Source organism: Perca flavescens, unplaced genomic scaffold, assembly GCF_004354835.1.
Source record: "Perca flavescens isolate YP-PL-M2 unplaced genomic scaffold, PFLA_1.0 EPR50_1.1_unplaced_scaf_1, whole genome shotgun sequence".
In the NCBI taxonomy this organism is placed as follows: Eukaryota; Metazoa; Chordata; class Actinopteri; order Perciformes; family Percidae; genus Perca; species Perca flavescens.
Genome location: NW_021166514.1, coordinates 25,001 through 45,000, shown reverse-complemented (window position 1 = coordinate 45,000; position 20,000 = coordinate 25,001). Strand labels below are relative to the sequence as shown.

At 45.1% G+C, this 20,000-nt stretch overlaps 3 protein-coding genes across 8 annotated transcripts in view; 1 reads left to right on the top strand and 2 right to left on the bottom strand.

Moving 5' to 3' along the window:
- Positions 1-12,764, bottom strand: part of map1sa (microtubule-associated protein 1Sa) — a 38,876-nt gene extending 26,112 nt beyond the window's left edge. The window contains exons 1-4 of the mRNA XM_028572485.1: positions 12,484-12,764; positions 11,867-12,147; positions 6,948-7,049; positions 1,807-1,889 (exon numbers count right to left, since the gene is read on the bottom strand). Coding sequence (XP_028428286.1) covers positions 1,807-1,889; positions 6,948-7,049; positions 11,867-12,026 — 345 coding nt within the window. The 5' untranslated portion in view covers positions 12,027-12,147; positions 12,484-12,764. The remainder of the gene's footprint in view (positions 1-1,806; positions 1,890-6,947; positions 7,050-11,866; positions 12,148-12,483) is intronic.
- trmt13 (tRNA methyltransferase 13) overlaps positions 11,673-20,000 on the top strand; it is an 8,570-nt gene continuing 242 nt past the window's right edge. The window contains exons 1-12 of one of the 2 annotated variants that reach the window (XM_028572495.1): positions 11,673-12,181; positions 12,503-12,676; positions 13,634-13,683; positions 14,601-14,667; positions 15,070-15,129; positions 15,364-15,433; positions 16,065-16,171; positions 16,552-16,764; positions 17,418-17,490; positions 17,616-17,690; positions 17,830-18,223; positions 19,591-20,000. The exon at positions 19,591-20,000 is cut by the window's right edge and continues 242 nt beyond it. In XM_028572495.1, coding sequence (XP_028428296.1) covers positions 12,566-12,676; positions 13,634-13,683; positions 14,601-14,667; positions 15,070-15,129; positions 15,364-15,433; positions 16,065-16,171; positions 16,552-16,764; positions 17,418-17,490; positions 17,616-17,690; positions 17,830-18,223; positions 19,591-19,774 — 1,404 coding nt within the window. In that variant the 5' untranslated portion in view covers positions 11,673-12,181; positions 12,503-12,565 and the 3' untranslated portion in view covers positions 19,775-20,000. Of the gene's footprint in view, positions 12,182-12,428; positions 12,677-13,633; positions 13,684-14,600; positions 14,668-15,069; positions 15,130-15,363; positions 15,434-16,064; positions 16,172-16,551; positions 16,765-17,417; positions 17,491-17,615; positions 17,691-17,829; positions 18,224-19,590 lie in introns of those variants that run through there. The other variant, XM_028572496.1, reaches the window with a different exon arrangement.
- lrrc39 (leucine rich repeat containing 39) overlaps positions 19,861-20,000 on the bottom strand; it is a 13,610-nt gene continuing 13,470 nt past the window's right edge. For all 5 annotated transcript variants that reach the window (XR_003691892.1, XR_003691893.1, XM_028572497.1 and 2 more), the window contains one exon: positions 19,861-20,000. This exon is cut by the window's right edge. The gene's annotated coding sequence lies outside the window, so the exon portion shown is untranslated.

Below are 20,000 nucleotides of genomic sequence, written 5' to 3'. Positions count from 1 at the left end.
ACAGCTGCAAATAAGTATTTGAACACCTGTCTATCAGCTGGAATACTGACCCTCAAAGACCTGTTAGTCTGCCTTTAAAATGTCCACCTCCACTCCATTTATTATCCTAAATTAGATGCACCTGCTTGAGGGTGTTAGCTGCATAAAGACACCTGTCCACCCCATACAATCAGTAAGAATCCAACTACTAACATGGCCAAGACCAAAGATCTGTCCAAAGACACTAGAGACAAAATTGATCACCTCCACAAGGCTGGAAAGGGCTACGGGGAAATTGCCAAGCAGCTTGGTGAAGAAAGGTCCACTGTTGGAGCAATCATTAGAAAATGGAAGAAGCTAAACATCTCCCTCGGACTGGGGCTCCATGCAAGATCTCACCTCGTGGGGTCTCAATGATCCTAAGAAAGGTGAGAAATCAGCCCAGAACTACACAGGAGGAGCTGGTCAATGACCTGAAAAGAGCTGGGACCACCGTTTCCAAGGTTACTGTTGGTAATACACTAAGACGTCATGGTTTGAAATCATGCATGGCACGGAAGGTTCCCCTGCTTAAACCAGCACATGTCCAGGCCCGTCTTAAGTTTGCCAATGACCATTTGGATGATCCAGAGGAGTCATGGGAGAAAGTCATGTGGTCAGATGAGACCAAAATAGAACTTTTGGTCATAATTCCACTAACCGTGTTTGGAGGAAGAAGAATGATGAGTACCATCCCAAGAACACCATCCCTACTGTGAAGCATGGGGGTGGTAGCATCATCTTTGGGGGTGTTTTTCTGCACATGGGACTGGGCGACTGCACTGTATTAAGGAGAGGATGACCGGGGCCATGTATTACAGAGATTTTGGGGAACAACCTCCTTCCCTCAGTTAGAGCATTGAAGATGGGTCGAGGCTGGGTCTTCCAACATGACAATGAGCGAAGCACACAGCCAGGATAACCAAGGAGTGGCTCTGTAAGAAGCATATCAAGGTTCTGGCGTGGCCTAGCCAGTCTCAGACCTAAACCCAATAGAGAATCTTTGAGGGAGCTCAAACTCCGTGTTTCTCAGCGACAGCCCAGAAACCTGACTGATCTAGAGAAGATCTGTGTGGAGGTGGGCCAAAATCCCTCCTGCAGTGTGTGCAAACCTGGTGAAAAACTACAGGAAACGTTTGACCTCTGTACTTGCAAACAAAGGCTACTGTACCAAATATTAACATTGATTTACTCAGGTGTTCAAATACTTATTTGCAGCTGTATCATACAAATAAATAGTTAAAAAAATCATACTTTGTGATTTCTGGATTTTTATTTTTAGATTATGTCTCTCACAGTGGACATGCACCTACGATGACAATTTCAGACCCCTCCATGATTTCTAAGTGGGAGAACTTGCAAAATAGCAGGGTGTTCAAATACTTATTTTCCTCACTGTATATGTGGAGATATGCTGGCTCTATACTGAAAGTCCTGATTATTTAAAGTCCTGATTATTTACATGGAGTCTGGTGGAGATATGCTGGCTCTATACACGCTAAAAGTCCTGATTATTTACATGGAGTCTGGTGGCTAAAAGTCCTGATTATTTACATGGAGTCTGGTGGAGGCTGGCTCTATACGCTAAAAGTCCTGATTATTTACATGGAGTCTGGGGAGTTTGGTGATGGTGATTTCGGGGCTGTTTGATGTTAAACTAAAAGGATCTTACTCTTTAACTAAAAGGTCTATCTCTGTAGGGATCCATCCCATAATGTTGTCAGAAACTTAGAATAATAATCTGAGTGAAATGTTTTAACATAATGAGATGATGAAAGTTAAACTGACCTCGGAGCAGACGAAGTCGTGTGCTGGGTTGATGATGACCTGAGTGTCCAGAACGTCTCCACGGTGCTGCAGCGTCCTCTGACCTGGAGGACAGACACAATCAGACTAACTCAACAGCTAGAGGACACAATCAGACTAACTCAACAGCTAGAGGACACAATCAGACTAACTCAACAGCTAGAGGACACAATCAGACTAACTCAACAGCTAGAGGACACAATCAGACTAACTCAACAGCTAGAGGACACAATCAGACTAACCCAACAGCTAGAGGACACAATCAGACTAACCCAACAGCTAGAGGACACAATCAGACTAACTCAACAGCTAGAGGACACAATCAGACTAACTCAACAGCTAGAGGACACAATCAGACTAACTCAACAGCTAGAGGACACAATCAGACTAACCCAACAGCTAGAGGACACAATCAGACTAACTCAACAGCTAGAGGACACAATCAGACTAACTCAACAACTAGAGGACACAATCAGACTAACTCAACAGCTAGAGGACACAATCAGACTAACCCAACAGCTAGAGGACACAATCAGACTAACTCAACAGCTAGAGGACACAATCAGACTAACCCAACAGCTAGAGGACACAATCAGACTAACTCAACAGCTAGAGGACACAATCAGACTAACTCAACAGTTAGAGGACACAATCAGACTAACTAATAGGACTACTATCAGCTGCTCTCTCTAATAGGACTACTATCAGCTGCTCTCTCTAATAGGACCACTATCAGCTGCTCTCTCTAATAGGACCACTATCAGCTGCTCTCTCTAATAGGACTACTATCAGCTGCTCTCTCTAATAGGACTACTATCAGCTGCTCTCTCTAATAGGACTACTATCAGCTGCTCTCTAGGACTAATAGGACTACTATCAGCTGCTCTCTCTAATAGGACCACTATCAGCTGCTCTCTCTAATAGGACCACTATCAGCTGCTCTCTCTAATAGGACTACTATCAGCTGCTCTCTCTAATAGGACTACTATCAGCTGCTCTCTCTAATAGGACTACTATAGGACTCTCTCTAATAGGACTATCAGCTGCTCTCTCTAATAGGACTACTATCAGCTGCTCTCTCTAATAGGACCACTATCAGCTGCTCTCTCTAATAGGACCACTATCAGCTGCTCTCTAGGAATAGGACCACTATCAGCTGCTCTCTCTAATAGGACTACTATCAGCTGCTCTCTCTAACAGGACTACTATCAGCTGCTCTCTAACAGGACTAATCAGGACTAGGACTACTATCAGGACTACTATCAGCTGCTCTCTCTAATAGGACTACTATCAGCTGCTCTCTCTAATAGGACTACTATCAGCTGCTCTCTCTAATAGGACTACTATCAGCTGCTCTCTCTAATAGGACTACTATCAGCTGCTCTCTCTAATAGGACTACTATCAGCTGCTCTCTCTAATAGGACTACTATCAGCTGCTCTCTCTAACAGGACTACTATCAGCTGCTCTCTCTAATAGGACTACTATCATCTGCTGCTCTCTAGGACTAACAGGACTACTATCAGCTGCTCTCTCTAATAGGACTACTATCAGGCTACTATCAGCTCTCTCTAACAGGACCACTATCAGCTGCTCCCTCTAACAGGACCACTATCAGCTGCTCTCTCTAATAGGACCACTATCAGCTGCTCTCTCTAATAGGACCACTATCAGCTGCTCTCTCTAATAGGACCACTATCAGCTGCTCTCTCTAATAGGACCACTATCAGCTGCTCTCTCTAATAGGACCACTATCAGCTGCTCTCTCTAATAGGACCACTATCAGCTGCTCTCTCTAATAGGACCACTATCAGCTGCTCTCTCTAATAGGACTACTATCAGCTGCTCTCTCTAATAGGACTACTATCAGCTGCTCTCTCTAATAGGACTACTATCAGCTGCTCTCTCTAATAGGACTACTATCAGCTGCTCTCTCTAATAGGACTACTATCAGCTGCTCTCTCTAACAGGACTACTATCAGCTGCTCTCTCTAACAGGACTACTATCAGCTGCTCTCTCTAACAGGACTACTATCAGCTGCTCTCTCTAACAGGACTACTATCAGCTGCTCTCTCTAACAGGACTACTATCAGCTGCTCTCTCTAATAGGACTACTATCAGCTGCTCTCTCTAATAGGACTACTATCAGCTGCTCTCTCTAATAGGACTACTATCAGCTGCTCTCTCTAATAGGACTACTATCAGCTGCTCTCTCTAATAGGACTACTATCAGCTGCTCTCTCTAATAGGACTACTATCAGTTGCTCTCTCTAACAGGACTACTATCAGCTGCTCTCTCTAATAGGACTACTATCAGCTGCTCTCTCTAATAGGACTACTATAAGCTGCTCTCTCTAATAGGACTACTATCAGCTGCTCTCTCTAATAGGACTACTATCAGCTGCTCTCTCTAATAGGACTACTATCAGCTGCTCTCTCTAATAGGACTACTATCAGCTGCTCTCTCTAATAGGACTACTATCAGCTGCTCTCTCTAACAGGACTACTATCAGCTGCTCTCTCTAACTATCAAGGACTACTATCAGGACCACTATGCTGCTCTCTCTAATAGGACTACTATCAACTGCTGCTCTCTCTAATAGGACTACTATCAGCTGCTCTCTCTAATAGGACTACTATCAGCTGCTCTCTCTAACAGGACCACTATAAGCTGCTCTCTCTAACAGGACCACTATCAGCTGCTCTCTCTAATAGGACCACTATCAGCTGCTCTCTCTAACAGGACTACTATCAGCTGCTCTCTCTAACAGGACTACTATCAGCTGCTCTCTCTAACAGGACTACTATCAGCTGCTCTCTCTAATAGGACTACTATCAGCTGCTCTCTCTAATAGGACCACTATCAGCTGCTCTCTCTAATAGGACTACTATCAGCTGCTCTCTCTAATAGGACCACTATCAGCTGCTCTCTCTAATAGGACCACTATCAGCTGCTCTCTCTAATAGGACCACTATCAGCTGCTCTCTCTAATAGGACCACTATCAGCTGCTCTCTCTAATAGGACTACTATCAGCTGCTCTCTCTAATAGGACCACTATCTGCTCTCTCTAACAGGACTCTATCAGCTGCTCTCTCTAACAGGACCACTATCAGCTGCTCTCTCTAATAGGACCACTATCAGCTGCTCTCTCTAATAGGACCACTATCAGCTGCTCTCTCTAATAGGACCACTATCAGCTGCTCTCTCTAATAGGACCACTATCAGCTGCTCTCTCTAATAGGACCACTATCAGCTGCTCTCTAATAGGACCACTATCAGCTGCTCTCTCTAATAGGACCACTATCAGCTGCTCTCTCTAATAGGACCACTATCAGCTGCTCTCTCTAATAGGACCACTATCAGCTGCTCTCTCTAATAGGACCACTATCAGCTGCTCTCTCTAATAGGACCACTATCAGCTGCTCTCTCTAATAGGACCACTATCAGCTGCTCTCTCTAATAGGACCACTATCAGCTGCTCTCTCTAATAGGACTACTATCAGCTGCTCTCTCTAATAGGACTACTATCAGCTGCTCTCTCTAATAGGACTACTATCAGCTGCTCTCTCTAATAGGACTACTATCAGCTGCTCTCTCTAATAGGACTACTATCAGCTGCTCTCTCTAATAGGACCACTATCAGCTGCTCTCTCTAATAGGACCACTATCAGCTGCTCTCTCTAATAGGACTACTATCAGCTGCTCTCTCTAATAGGACCACTATCAGCTGCTCTCTCTAATAGGACCACTATCAGCTGCTCTCTCTAATAGGACCACTATCAGCTGCTCTCTCTAATAGGACCACTATCAGCTGCTCTCTCTAATAGGACCACTATCAGCTGCTCTCTCTAATAGGACCACTATCAGCTGCTCTCTCTAATAGGACCACTATCAGCTGCTCTCTCTAATAGGACTACTATCAGCTGCTCTCTCTAATAGGACTACTATCAGCTGCTCTCTCTAATAGGACTACTATCAGCTGCTCTCTCTAATAGGACTACTATCAGCTGCTCTCTCTAATAGGACTACTATCAGCTGCTCTCTCTAATAGGACTACTATCAGCTGCTCTCTCTAATAGGACCACTATCAGCTGCTCTCTCTAATAGGACCACTATCAGCTGCTCTCTCTAATAGGACTACTATCAGCTGCTCTCTCTAACAGGACTACTATCAGCTGCTCTCTCTAATAGGACTACTATCAGCTGCTCTCTCTAATAGGACTACTATCAGCTGCTCTCTCTAATAGGACTACTATCAGCTGCTCTCTCTAATAGGACTACTATCAGCTCTCTCTAACAGGACTACTATCAGCTGCTCTCTCTAATAGGACTACTATCAGCTGCTCTCTCTAACAGGACTACTATCAGCTGCTCTCTCTAATAGGACCACTATCAGCTGCTCTCTCTAATAGGACTACTATCAGCTGCTCTCTCTAATAGGACTACTATCAGCTGCTCTCTCTAATAGGACTACTATCAGCTGCTCTCTCTAATAGGACCACTATCAGCTGCTCTCTCTAACAGGACTACTATCAGCTGCTCTCTCTAATGTGTGTGTGTGTGTGTGTGTGTGTGTGTGTGTGTGTGTGTGTGTGTGTGTGTGTGTGTGTGTGTGTGTGTGTGTGTGTGTGTGTGTGTGTGTGTGTGTGTGTGTGTGTGTGTGTGTGTCTCTCTCTCTCTCTCTGCAGGCTGTTCAGCAGAGTCTCAGCTGACTGTGTTTACGTCCCAGTCAGACAACCAGCTGTCTGTCTCTCTGAACCGTCCTAAAACTACTTCCTGTCACACACTGGTGAGGTCATCATTCACCCTCCACGGTTCATTAAAAACACACATGGAGACAGACAGACACACAGACAGGCAGGCAGACAGACAGACACACAGACACACAGACAGGCAGGCAGACAGACAGACACACAGACAGGCAGGCAGACAGACAGACACACAGACACACAGACAGGCAGGCAGACAGACAGACACACAGACAGGCAGGCAGACAGACAGACACACAGACACACAGACAGGCAGGCAGACAGACAGACACACAGACACAGACACACAGACAGGCAGGCAGACAGACAGACACACAGACACACAGACAGACAGACAGACAGACAGACTAACCTGGGACGTCCTCTGACAGGAAGGCTGAGTGTCTGGACACGAAGAGTTTGAGCTGCTGATCCAGAACAGAAACATCCAGATCTACAGGCCAGCAGCGCACACCTGAAACACACACACAGACACACACACACAGACACACACACACACACACACACACACAGACACACAGACACACACACACACACACACACACACACACACACACACACACACACACACACACACACACACACACACACACACACACACACACACACACACACACACACACACACATCAGTTTGTTGCAGGAGAAGCACTGCTACTTCTGCTACTTGGGCGGAGTGATATGCTTGCAGCACCTGAGAAGCCCAGAGCAGCTTCTCCTTTCTGAGAATATAGTTCCTGGTTTGTTTACTGTTAGAAGATGGCTGTGTGTCATGTGACCTTGTTATTAGTACACGCTGTGACTCTATAAATCACAACATGTAAACAGGAACATGTTGGAGTTGTTTTGTCACTTATTGGGAGCAGTAGGATTACTGGAACCAGTTATCTCTAGGATCTGTGCTAAGCTAAGCTAGATGGAACCAGTTACCTGCAGCATCTGTGCTAGGCTAAGCTAACGCTGGGGGTGTCAGACAGCGTTACAGCACACACTGAGATGAGAAGGGTATGTATGGACTAGTCTAACTCTGGGGGTTACAGTGAATAAGATAAAGTCCCAATAAGAGATGAGAAGGGTATGTATGGACTAGTCTAACTCTGGGGGTTACAGTGAATAAGATAAAGTCCCAATAAGAGATGAGAAGGGTATGTATGGACTAGTCTAACTGGGGGTTACAGTGAATAAGATAAAGTCCCAATAAGAGATGAGAAGGGTATGTATGGACTAGTCTAACTCTGGGGGTTCTGCTGTAGCAGTGCTGGAAAACAACGGTGGCCACACAAAATATTAACTCTTTGGGCCCAAGACATGATTAATGGCTGTGTGTTGAGTTATTTTGAGGGGACAGCACATTTACTTCCTCCTCAGCAAACAGGAAGCTGAAGATATTTAGTAACACCACTTCCTCTTTGACCAGAGAACCAGCTGAACACACACGCACACTGATAACTAGAGGTAGACTGATTAATCTGCTAAATTAATCGGCACCGATAGTTGATTGGTGGAACTATCGTTATCGGCAAAAATCCATGCCGATAGTTTTCCCTGGTTGCGTCGGTTGCTGGAGCGACTGAGAAGTCATTCATTACACGGTAGAGCTGCGCCATTTGTTTCCCTAAAAAATAAAAATAAAAAAATCGCAGATTCTTTTAGAAAAAACTCTATTTGCGATTCGATTCCCCCCCCTTCCATTTAAAACAAAATAACTGCGAACTGTAAATATATTTTAAAAATATATATTTATTGTATTTAATTAAAGTGCATCAACATGAACAAAATTGCAAAGGCCAACCCTTTCTCTGAGTGGAAAGTCACCGTTCAGTGTGCAACAAAGATTGTTAAACATCCAAATTATTTGTACTGTATTTGGATTAAAAAAATCGTTTTTTTGAAAATATGAATCGATTTGACCTACCAACTCGATTTTTAAATCAAATTGATTTTTTCCCAGCCCTATCTCCACAGTAGTGAGAGCTGAGAAGGGTCAGCTGGTCTCTAGAGGCTCTGTCTAGCCTTTACTGGTCATCTATCCAGTCTGGAACTTGGGCCTCTTTTCAGGGTTGTTGAGCATTAAATCCAAACTGTTCCATCCAAGATTTATCCACCTGATGTCCATAATTCATCACGTTTTCGGTCATTTCTGCCACTAACTCCGACAAGGGAATCTCCCATGATGCCTTTGTTTATGTTTTCAACCAATGGGAAGGCAGGTCCGTCACACATTACGCCTTATATGGGCATCCAGGCGAGAACAGAGAGTATATAGATCCCTCCAGGTCAGAGATCGTCTGTTACCGCTCTAAACCCACAGTTTATATTTGTTATTTATTACTTTTTGTTTCAGTTTGAATGAATATCTTCTATTGACTTCAATATTTATATTTATTTAGCATGTTTTTATTTTTATAATAAAGTTCAGCACTGTTTTACTTGGAGTGTCATGTTTGTTTTTATCCAGTATCGGTTAATTAATCGCTTATCGGCAAATACGGCCCAACCTAGCTATCGGTATCAGTAAACTCCACTATCGGTCGACCTCTGACAACACACTGAAAGTGTCTGTGTGTGTGTGTGTGTGTGTGTGTGTGTGTGTGTGTGTGTGTGTGTTATCAGTTTTATCAGTAACTTATTCTGAAGGTAACTGCTGCTTTATGACTGTGTGTGCGTGAGAGAGAGAGTGTGAGACTGTTAACCTATTTTAAAAAGGAACACGCCGACTTATTGGGACTTTATCTTATTCACTGTAACCCCCAGAGTTAGACTAGTCCATACATACCCTTCTCATCTCTTATTGGGACTTTATCTTATTCACTGTAACCCCCAGAGTTCCATACTACCCTTCTCATCTCTTATTGGGACTTTATCTTATTCTTCTCATCTCCTTCTCATCTCCGTGCATGTTGTAACGCTGTCTGATGGCTCCAGCATTAGCTTAGCTTAGCACAGATCCTAGAGATAACTGGTTCCAGTAATCCTACTGCTCCCAATAAGTGACAAAATAACTCCAACATGTTCCTGTTTACATGTTGTGATTTGTAGAGTCACAGCGTGTTCAAATAACAAGGTCACATGACCCACAGCCATCTTCTACCAGTAAACAAACCAGGAACTATATTCTCAGGCGGAAGAATATAGTACTTGGGCGGAGTGATATGCTCGCAGCAAGCCTGTCTGAGAATATAGTTCCGGTTTGTTTACAGTTAGAAGACGGCTGTGTTTGTTTTTTACAGTTCACAACAGTAAAAGGAACGGTTATTTTGTCTCATGTTACTAGTTGAACCATTTACCTGCAGGATCTACTAAGCTAAGCTAATGCTAGAACCATCAGACAAATCACAACATGTAACTAGGAACATGTTGTGAATTATTTTGTCCCAATAAGAGATGAGAAGGCTATGTTGGAACCATTAACCTGGGGATCTGTGAATAAGATAAAGTCCCAATAAGAGATGAGAACCATGGACAGTCTAACAGCGTGAATAAGATAAAGTCCCAATAAGAGATGAGAAGGGTATGTATGGACTAGTCTAACTCTGGGGGTTACAGTGAATAAGATAAAGTCCCAATAAGATGAGAAGTGTTCCTTTAAAACAGAAACAACATGACAACAACAACACAAACAACTGCTGGGGAAGGGACTTTCAAAATAAAATGCTCCTCAAAAGTGATTCAGAAAAAAATGAATGTTTCAGAGGAACGTTAACATGAATTTGACAAACAAAGTTATAAAAGTCAGAATATGTCTTGTGGGGATAAAGTCTGAATATTGAGGGAAAATAACTGAGAAAGGGACAGGAAGTCATCTCTGAAATCAGCAGATCTCCATTTAACCCTAAAAACCAGAAGCAGCTGCTTCACGTGGTGACGCTCCATGTTTCCTCCTTTAGCAGTCCTGTGTGTGTGTGTGTGTGTGTCTGTCTGTCTGTGTGTGTGTGTCTCTTATGTGTGTGTATATCTGTGTGTGTGTGTGTGTGTGTCTGTCTGTCTGTCTGTGTCTGTGTGTGTGTGTGTCTCTGTGTGTATATGTCTGTCTGTCTGTCTGTGTGTGTGTCTGTCTGTCTGTCTGTCTGTCTGTGTCTGTGTGTGTGTGTGTCTCTGTGTGTATATGTCTGTCTGTCTGTGTGTGTGTGTGTCTGTCTGTCTGTCTGTGTGTGTGTGTGTGTGTGTGTGTGTGTGTGTGTGTGTGTGCGTATGTGTGTGTGTGTTTGTGTCTGTTTGTGTTTATGTGTGTCTGTCTGTCTGTCTCTGTGTCTGTGTGTGTTTGTGTCTGTGTCTCTGTGTGTGTCTGTTTGTGTGTGTATCTCTGTCTGTGTGTGTGTGTGTGTCTCTGTGTGTATATGTCTGTCTGTCTGTGTGTGTATATGTCTGTCTGTCTGTGTGTGTGTGTGTGTGTGTGTCTGTCTGTCTGTCTGTCTGTCTGTCTGTCTGTCTGTGTGTGTGTGTCTCTGTGTGTATATGTCTGTCTGTCTGTGTGTGTATATGTCTGTCTGTCTGTCTGTCTGTCTGTGTGTGTGTGTGTGTGTGTCTGTCTGTCTGTCTGTCTGTCTGTCTGTCTGTCTGTGTGTGTGTGTGTGTGTTTGTGTCTGTTTGTGTTTATGTGTGTCTGTCTGTCTCTGTGTGTGTCTGTTTGTGTGTGTATCTCTGTTTGTGTGTGTGTGTGTGTACGTGTCTCTGTGTGTGTCTGTGTGTTTCCTCCTTCATCATCATGTTAGTAGTGAATTAATTCACCAAACTGTAATACAGCGTTTCTAATAAAGCGTGTCAAACAGCAGGTTAGCTCAAAGTTAGCTTGTTGTGCTAAACTCGTGTTTTCACCCCGGGAGACGTTTAAACGTGTCTGTTACCGACCAGAGCAAACCACCGAAAGCCGGTTAGTTCGTGATGTTTAACGGTCGCTGTGAAACCGGACAAACTGCTTCTTTGGTTATTTTAGGGAGAACTGACATCATCGCGGTTAACTCTTCTCTCCGGGCTTTTATTGTGAAAGGGCCCGTTGACCGTTGACGCTAGTAGAGACGTCACAGCTACGGAGACAGCAGTTAACTTTAGCCAAAAAAAACGACAGTTTACGTTTAGGAAAAAGATCGTAGTTTGGGTTAAAACACTCGCGAGGAACGACCACGCGTTTCCTGGGTGAAAGTATTAAAATGATATTAGATTTTGCGTCACTCAGCGTCAGTTAGCGGTTTTATTGTGAAAGGGCCCGCTGACTTCCTGCCCTGAGTCCCAGCAGGCAGCGGCTCGGTTCGTGTTAAAGTTTAGCAGAACTTACCGGACTCTATCTGGCGCAGGATCCGCTCCAGCAGGCCGGTGGTCCGCAGCGCCCCGACCACCACGAGCACCGAGTAATCCACCGCGGGTCCGGGGGAACCGGGAGAAGAAGCTCCGGGACCGCCGCCCCGCTCCGCTGCTGCTGCTGCCGCCGCCATCATGGTTTCGGACAGTCCACGAGTGACGTCGACCGATCGTTAGCCCCGCCCCGCTGTTGTTAAGAGGCGGGAAAGTGATTTAACTGGCATACGCGGCAGCCAATCAGAGAGGAGAACAGAGCAGCTGATGGCCAATCAGAAGAGAGGAGTGCATTAGGGTACTGCTGAGGAAAACGATTAAAACATACAGTATATAAATAAATATAATAATACACATAATATCAGCTCTGAAAATGGGTTAAAGCTTTAAGAGTTAGTGTAAAAATAAGACAGAAAACAGACAGAAAAGAGTGAGAAAACCAACAGAAAAATGACCAGAAAACAGACTTAAAAACAGTGAGAAAACAGACTTAAAAACAGTGAGAAAACAGACAGAAAACAGTGAGAAAACAGATTTTAAAACAGCCAGAAAGAGGCAGAGACACTGACAGTATGTATTCTCTGTAGCCTGATTATTTACCTTCTGTTGTGTGTGCTAGTTTTTCCGACAGTTGGATGAGCACTCGAACGCAGCACGCAGCGTCACTACGTCACTGTCCAACATGGCGGCGCCGCTGCCCGGCAGATGCGGCTTCTTCGTGGAGAAGAAGAAACGTTTCTGTAAAATGATCGTCGCGAGAGGAAAAGTGTTCTGCGGAGAGCACGCGACCCAGGTTAGTTACCCAGGCAACCACCGAGGTTAGTTACCCAGGCAACCAGACCACATGATAACATGAGCTCTGATCCTGGGAGTCTGGCGCTTTGAGGCTTCATCGGACAAACACGGGCTTTTCAAAATAAAACGGGCTTTTCAAAATAAAACGGGCTTTTCAAAGTAAAATAACCTAATAAATTCCGCCACCTTTAACCTGAGCAGTTTAATAATCAGCCACAATAACTGAGATCACCTGTGTGAGTGTTCACACATCTTTTAAACATATATATATATATATATATATATATATATATATATATATATATATATATATATATATATATATATATATATATATATATGTATGTATGTATGTATATATATCAGCTCTGAAAATGGTTTTAAACTTTGATTTAAAGCTGTAAGACAGACAGACAGAAGTCTTGTTGAAAGCTGTTGATAAGTTGACATATATATATATATATATACAGTTTAAAGGTTGCTGCTGTTTCCTGAAGAGAAGGAGTTAGATTTTTAAGTGGCACGTCCTTCACCGTAATACGTCAAATATAACTTTTAACGTTAGATTTCACGTGAAATACACTCAATTCACACACAATCGCCATTTGGCGTACGGGAGTACCGGAAGTACCCACCACATGCCACTTAAACATCTAACTCCCTCTCGTTTCATCCTGAAATGTTCTTCTGTTGATCTGGACTCGTCTCTGGGGACTTGATGTAATCCTGATTCCTGTTCAGCCAATCATAGTGAACCGTTAATTTAAACAGCCAACCACTGTGAGTTGAGTTTACAAACACGTCTCTGCTGATTGGCTAACATCTCTGACACGCCCACCACACCTCAAAGCTCGCTGCGCCACGCTGAAACCGTAGCAACGCGCCGCTGCTGATGACAGGTGAGCTGTGATGTCATCAGCTGAGTGTTGACAGCTTCCTGTTTCCTGTTTTCCAGGAGGAGGGAGGCAGCAGCAGGAGGATCACATGTCCTCTGGACCCCAAACAGTGAGTCGTGCGTTAGAGGGGATACAGCTACAGCATTCACACTAGCACTAGTCGTGTGTTAGAGGGGATACAGCTACAGCTTTCACACTAGCACTAGTCGTGTGTTAGAGGGGATACAGCTACAGATTTCACACTAGCACTAGTCGTGTGTTAGAGGGGATACGGCTACAGCTTTCACACTAGCGCTAGTCGTGTGTTAGAGGGGATACAGCTACAGATTTCACACTAGCGCTAGTCGTGTGTTAGAGGGGATACAGCTACAGCTTTCACACTAGCACTAGTAGGTGTGTTAGGGGATACAGCTACAGCTTTCACACTAGTCGTGTGTTAGAGGGGATACAGCTACAGCTTTCACACTAGCACTAGTGGGTGTGTTAGGGGGATACGGCTACAGCTTTCACACTAGCACTAGTCGTGTGTTAGAGGGGATACGGCTACAGCGTTCACACTAGCACTAGTCGTGTGTTAGAGGGGATACGGCTACAGCGTTCACACTAGCACTAGTCGTGTGTTAGAGGGGATACAGCTACAGCTTTCACACTAACACAAGTCGTGTGTTAGAGGGGATACAGCTACAGCATTCACACTAGCACTAGTCGGGTGTTTGGGGGATACAGCTACAGCTTTCACACTAGCACTAGTCGTGTGTTAGAGGGGATACGGCTACAGCTTTCACACTAGCACTAGTCGTGTGTTAGAGGGGATACGGCTACAGCTTTCACACTAGCACTAGTCGTGTGTTAGAGGGGATACGGCTACAGCTTTCACACTAGCGCTAGTCGTGCGTTAGAGGGGATACGGCTACAGCTTTCACACTAGCGCTAGTCGTGCGTTAGAGGGGATACGGCTACAGCGTGTGTTGACGTCCTGTGTGTTGACTTCCTGTGTGTTACTTCCTGTGTGTTACTTCCTGTCAGCACTGTGAGTGAAGACCAGCTGGACAAACACCTGAAGAAGTGTAACTCCAGAGAGAAGCCGAAGCCGGTGAGACAAACTTCACTTCCTGTTCCTGTTTAATGACCCACCTGGAGTTAGATTTAAAAGTGGCGTGTTATCGCGAGGCTATGCCACACGCGGGTTGAGAATAGAATAGAATAGAATAGGTCTTTATTGTCATTGTCACAGTGTAATGAAAGTTATCGTTAGTTGCAGCTCTATTAGAGATGTGGTAACTAGTTAGGCTCCAAAACGATTCAAAGTTGCTTTTGTTTTAATTGAAAAATGTGACATTTTCCCAAATACACACAGCTGGAAAACATGTCTGCTGTCTGTCCCAATATTCTAATATGTAACAGATATATTAATTATCTGTGTGTGTGTGTGTGTGTGTGTGTGTGTGTGTGTGTGTGTGTGTGTGTGTGTGTGTGTGTGTGTGTGTGTGTGCAGGTTTACTATGTGGAGAACATCAACTCTGGACCAGCTGATGGAGACGAGACCCTCCCTCAGGTAACCTCTCACCTGTTAACACCTTCCCTAAAAATCACCTTAACTTCTCCAACCATCAAATCAACATTAGAGACGTCTGCAGAGACACATTCTGATCCACTGAGGGCTCAGTTTCTGATAATTGATGTGTGTGTGTGTGTGTGTGTGTGTGTGTGTGTGTGTGTGTTGTGTGTTGTGTGTTGTGTGTTTGTGTGTGTGTGTTTGTGTGTGTGTGTGTGTGTGTGTGTGTTCTAGGTGAGTCTGTGTGAGCGTAGCCGGTCAGAGCTTCAGTCTCTGTTGGACAAACTGAAGACAGCCGTCTCAGGTGAGACACACACCTGGTGGTGATGATGTCATCATACTGCTCTGTACCTGTGGTGGTGATGATGTCATCATACTGCTCTGTACCTGTGGTGGTGATGATGTCATCATCCTGTTCTGTACCTGTGGTGGTGATGATGTCATCATCCTGCTCTGTACCTGTGGTGGTGATGTCATCATCCTGCTCTGTACCTGTGGTGGTGATGATGTCATCATGCTGCTCTGTACCTGTGGTGGTGATGATGTCATCATCCTGCTCTGTAACTGTAATGATGATGTCATCCTCCTCTGTACCTGTGGTGGTGATGTCATCCTCCTCTGTACCTGTGGTGGTGATGATGTCATCATCCTGCTCTGTACCTGTGGTGGTGATGTCATCATCCTGCTCTGTACCTGTGGTGGTGGTGGTGATGTCATCATGCTGCTCTGTACCTGTGGTGGTGATGTCATCATCCTGCTCTGTACCTGTGGTGGTGGTGATGTCATCATGCTGCTCTGTACCTGTGGTGGTGATGATGTCATCCTTCTCTGTACCTGTAGTGGTGATGATGTCATCATGCTGCTCTGTACCTGTGGTGGTGGTGATGATGTCATCATCCTGTTCTGTGTCTGTAATGATGATGTCATCTCTGTAGGTCTGCAGTGTGAGGTGGAGGACAGCGTTCTGTCTCATCCCGTCCTCCAGGAGGAACTCAACAACCCGAAGAACGGAGACTCCGCCCACAAACACCTCAGGCAGCAGGTAACCACGGTAACCGGGAACGTTTGTCGTCTCTTGCCTACGTGTTTTATATTTATAGCTTTGTTGCCATTTTGTTGACATCTTTGGTGCTTTCAGCGGTTTTGATAGGACAGCTTAGACATGAAAGGGAGGGGGGGTAACATGCAGCAAAGGGCAGAAGGTCGGAACTGAACCCGCGGCTGCTGGGGCAAGGACTGGGCCTCTGTACACAAGGCGCACGCCCTACCAGGCGAGCTACCTTACTACACCGGTTTAGTCTGTTTCTTTTTACAGTTTTTCTCAATGTTTTTGGCGTTCAAAAAAAAGGCTCTTTGTACGTTTTTGGTGGTTTATTTTTTAAAGTTGATTAAATGACCCAGCCTGCCGTGTCTGTCTCTCAGTCGTCCATCTTAGGTCACCTGGAGGCGCTGGGGCTGCTGGGAAGGGGGCGGTGCTTCGTGGAGTTTGGGGCTGGGCGAGGGAAACTGTCTCACTGGATCCACGAAGCCCTGAAGACCCCGAAGACCCCAGAGAACCAGGAGACATCAGAGACCCCAGAGACCCAGGAGGATGTGCAGATTCTGCTGGTGGAGCGCTGCAGCACTCGCTTCAAGGCAGGAAAATCTCCACAAGTTACAATTCCAAACACCACCAGACTCCATGTAAATAATCAGGACTTTTATCATCGTAAAACACACTTTATTCAAAGTGGACAGAAACTAAATAAAACTATCAAAAGCCATCTTGGTTCATCTTTCCACTGTTCCAACAATCACCACTCTGGTTTGGGTGAAATAAACCCTTAATTCACCCATTTACATTGGAAATATGCTGGCTCTATACACGCTAAAAGTCCTGATTATTTACATGGAAATATGCTGGCTCTATACATGCTAAAAGTCCTGATTATTTACATGGAGTCTGGTGGAGATATGCTGGCTCTATACATGCTAAAAGTCCTGATTATTTACATGGAGTCTGGTGGAGATATGCTGGCTCTATACACACTAAAAGTCCTGATTATTTACATGGGTCTGGTGGAGATATGCTGGCTCTATACGCGCTAAAAGTCCTGATTATTTACATGGAGTCTGGTGTAGTTTGGTGATGGTGATTTCGGGGCTGTTTCATGTTAAACTAAAAGAATCTTACTCTTGAACTAAAAGGTCTATCTCTGTAGGGATCCATCCCATAATGTTGTCAGACACTTAGAATAATAATGTGTTTGTCAGTATGGTCTAAAGTAAATCTGTTGTGTTGCGTTCAGGTGGACGGGAAACATCAGGACGGTGGAGTTGAGTTTGAGAGGCTGCAGGTCGACATTCAACATCTGGATCTGAGTAAGAGACAAACATCTGCAGCCAGCCAGCCAGCCAGCCAGCCAGCCAGTCAGCCAGTCAGCCACTTAGCCAGTTAGCCAGTCAGTCAGTCAGTCTGTTCTTCTTCAGTGGTGTTTGTGTTGCAGGTAAAGTGCCACTGCTGCATCAGAAGAAGCTCCCTCTGGTCGGAGTGGGGAAACACCTGTGTGGAGCAGCAACAGGTGAGAGCAGTCCTCCTCTCTGATTGGTCCTTAACACTCATGCTGTTACTTACTGTAACACAGACACACAAAGACACACACACACACACACACACACATATACAAACACAAAAGTGTAAACTGTCTTTGTGTCTCTCAGATCTGGCTCTGCGCTGTCTGATGGAGACTCCTGGACCCAGAGAGCAGACAGAGCCGCCCCCCAAACGCCTCAGAACCTCAGACCCAGAACCAGAACCAGAACGAGACACAGAACCAGAACCAGCCCCAGCCGGCGGTCCCGGCCCGGTTCTGGGCGTGGCGGTGGCGCTGTGCTGCCACCACCGCTGCGAGTGGCGCCACTACGTTGGGCGGAGCTTCTTCCTGCAGCGAGGACTCGGAGCCACAGAGTTCTCGGCCTTCTGCCGCATGTCCAGCTGGGCCACCTGTGGGCTCAGACCGGCCAATCAGGACGCTCCACCTCAGGGTCAGGAGCCCACCAATCAGAGAGGAGAAGAAGAGCACGAACCGGCAGAGGAGGCTGACGCGGTGATTGGGTAAATGTTGACCTCTGACCCCGACACGGGACAATACCCTGTGGCTGTGTCTCAAACCGAACACTTCTGTCAGCATACTGCTGATGGTCACTGACCACTTCCTGCCGTAGTGACCACTTCCTGCCGTAGTGACCACTTCCTGCCGTAGTGCCACTGTGGATGGTTAGTGTCGTCCCAAACGGACCACTTACAGTACAGGCCAAAAGTTTGGACACACCTTCTCATTCAATGTGTTTCCTTTTTATTTTCATGACTATTTACATTGTAGATTCTCACTGAAGGCATCAAAACTATGAATGAACACATATGGAATTATGTACTTAACAAAAAAGTGTGAAATAACTGAAAACATGTCTTATATTTTAGATTCTTCAAAGTAGCCACCCTTTGCTTTTTTTGATAACTCTGCAAACCCTTGGTGTTCTCTCAATGAGCTTCATGAGGTAGTCACCTGAAATGGTTTTACCTTCACAGGTGTGCTTTGTCAGGGTTAATTAGTGGAATTATTTCCCTTATTAATAAAAAAGCAAAGGGTGGCTACTTTGAAGAATCTAAAATATAAGACATGTTTTCAGTTATTTCACACTTTTTTGTTAAGTACATAATTCCATATGTGTTCATTCATAGTCTTGATGCCTTCAGTGAGAATCTACAATGTAAATAGTCATGAAAATAAAAAGGAAACGCATTGAAGGAGAAGGTGTGTCCAAACATTTGGCCTGTACTGTATGTTAAAACACTCTCCGGAAATGAGGAGCGCTCAGCTCGCCGCCTCTCAAAATCTGAGTTAAATCTTTTAAACTGAACTTTGTTGATCTGAAATGAAGACAGATTCAGCAACTGTACACACACACACACACACACACACACACACACACACACACACACACACACACACACACACACACACACACGCTATTTCTCTCTTCACATGTTTCGGTGAACTATTTTAGTCCGATATGAGATCGTATTCTGAACAAGCCCCGTTACGCTCTGTTGTGAAATCCGATGAGAAGCCAGACCCACGTGACTCGTTCGTCCAATCAGCTGCCGGTCCACGTCCCTGGTCCCGCCCCTTTCCACTGCGTAGTCCAGATGGCGTCCGTTTAGTGCGCGTAGTGTCCATCGTTCCACACTGAACTTTTTGACCATTTCTAGGGGCTCATCCTGGTACTTTCAGTGCGTTATCTCCACGATATCCTTCAAACTCAGGACAGCAGGCGCTTTGAGACACAGCCGAGGTCTTCTGTCTCTCTCAGGGCTTCTTCTGACACGTTTTTGACGTTTTCTGGACGTTTTCTAACCCTGTAACCCTGTTTTAAAGGCGTGTTTGTTGTTGTTTGTGCGTTTGTTGTTGTTGTTGTCAGGTTCCTGACGGCGGCCGAGCGCGAGCACGTGGGCCGTCTCTGTAAGCGTCTGATCGATGGCGGCCGACTGGACTTCCTGGAGACGCACGGCTTCACCAGCAGACTGTCTCGCTACGCCAGCAGGCAGCTGACCCTGGAGAACATCCTGCTAACTGCTGTCCCACAGGCCCCGCCCACATCCTGAGAGACAGACAGGCAGGGAGAGAGACAGACAGGCAGGGAGACACTTTCTGTCTGTCTGAGACCAAAACAGGATAGACAGACTCCACCTGAGTTTGTACAAAAGTGTTTTTATTTGAAGTTAAAATTAAATTGTGTCGAGATGTTTTTAAGTTCTGCAGAAATGAAAAGATAGACTCAAAACATGACCTCATAACATTTCATAAACAGATTTCAGCCTGGAGAATCAT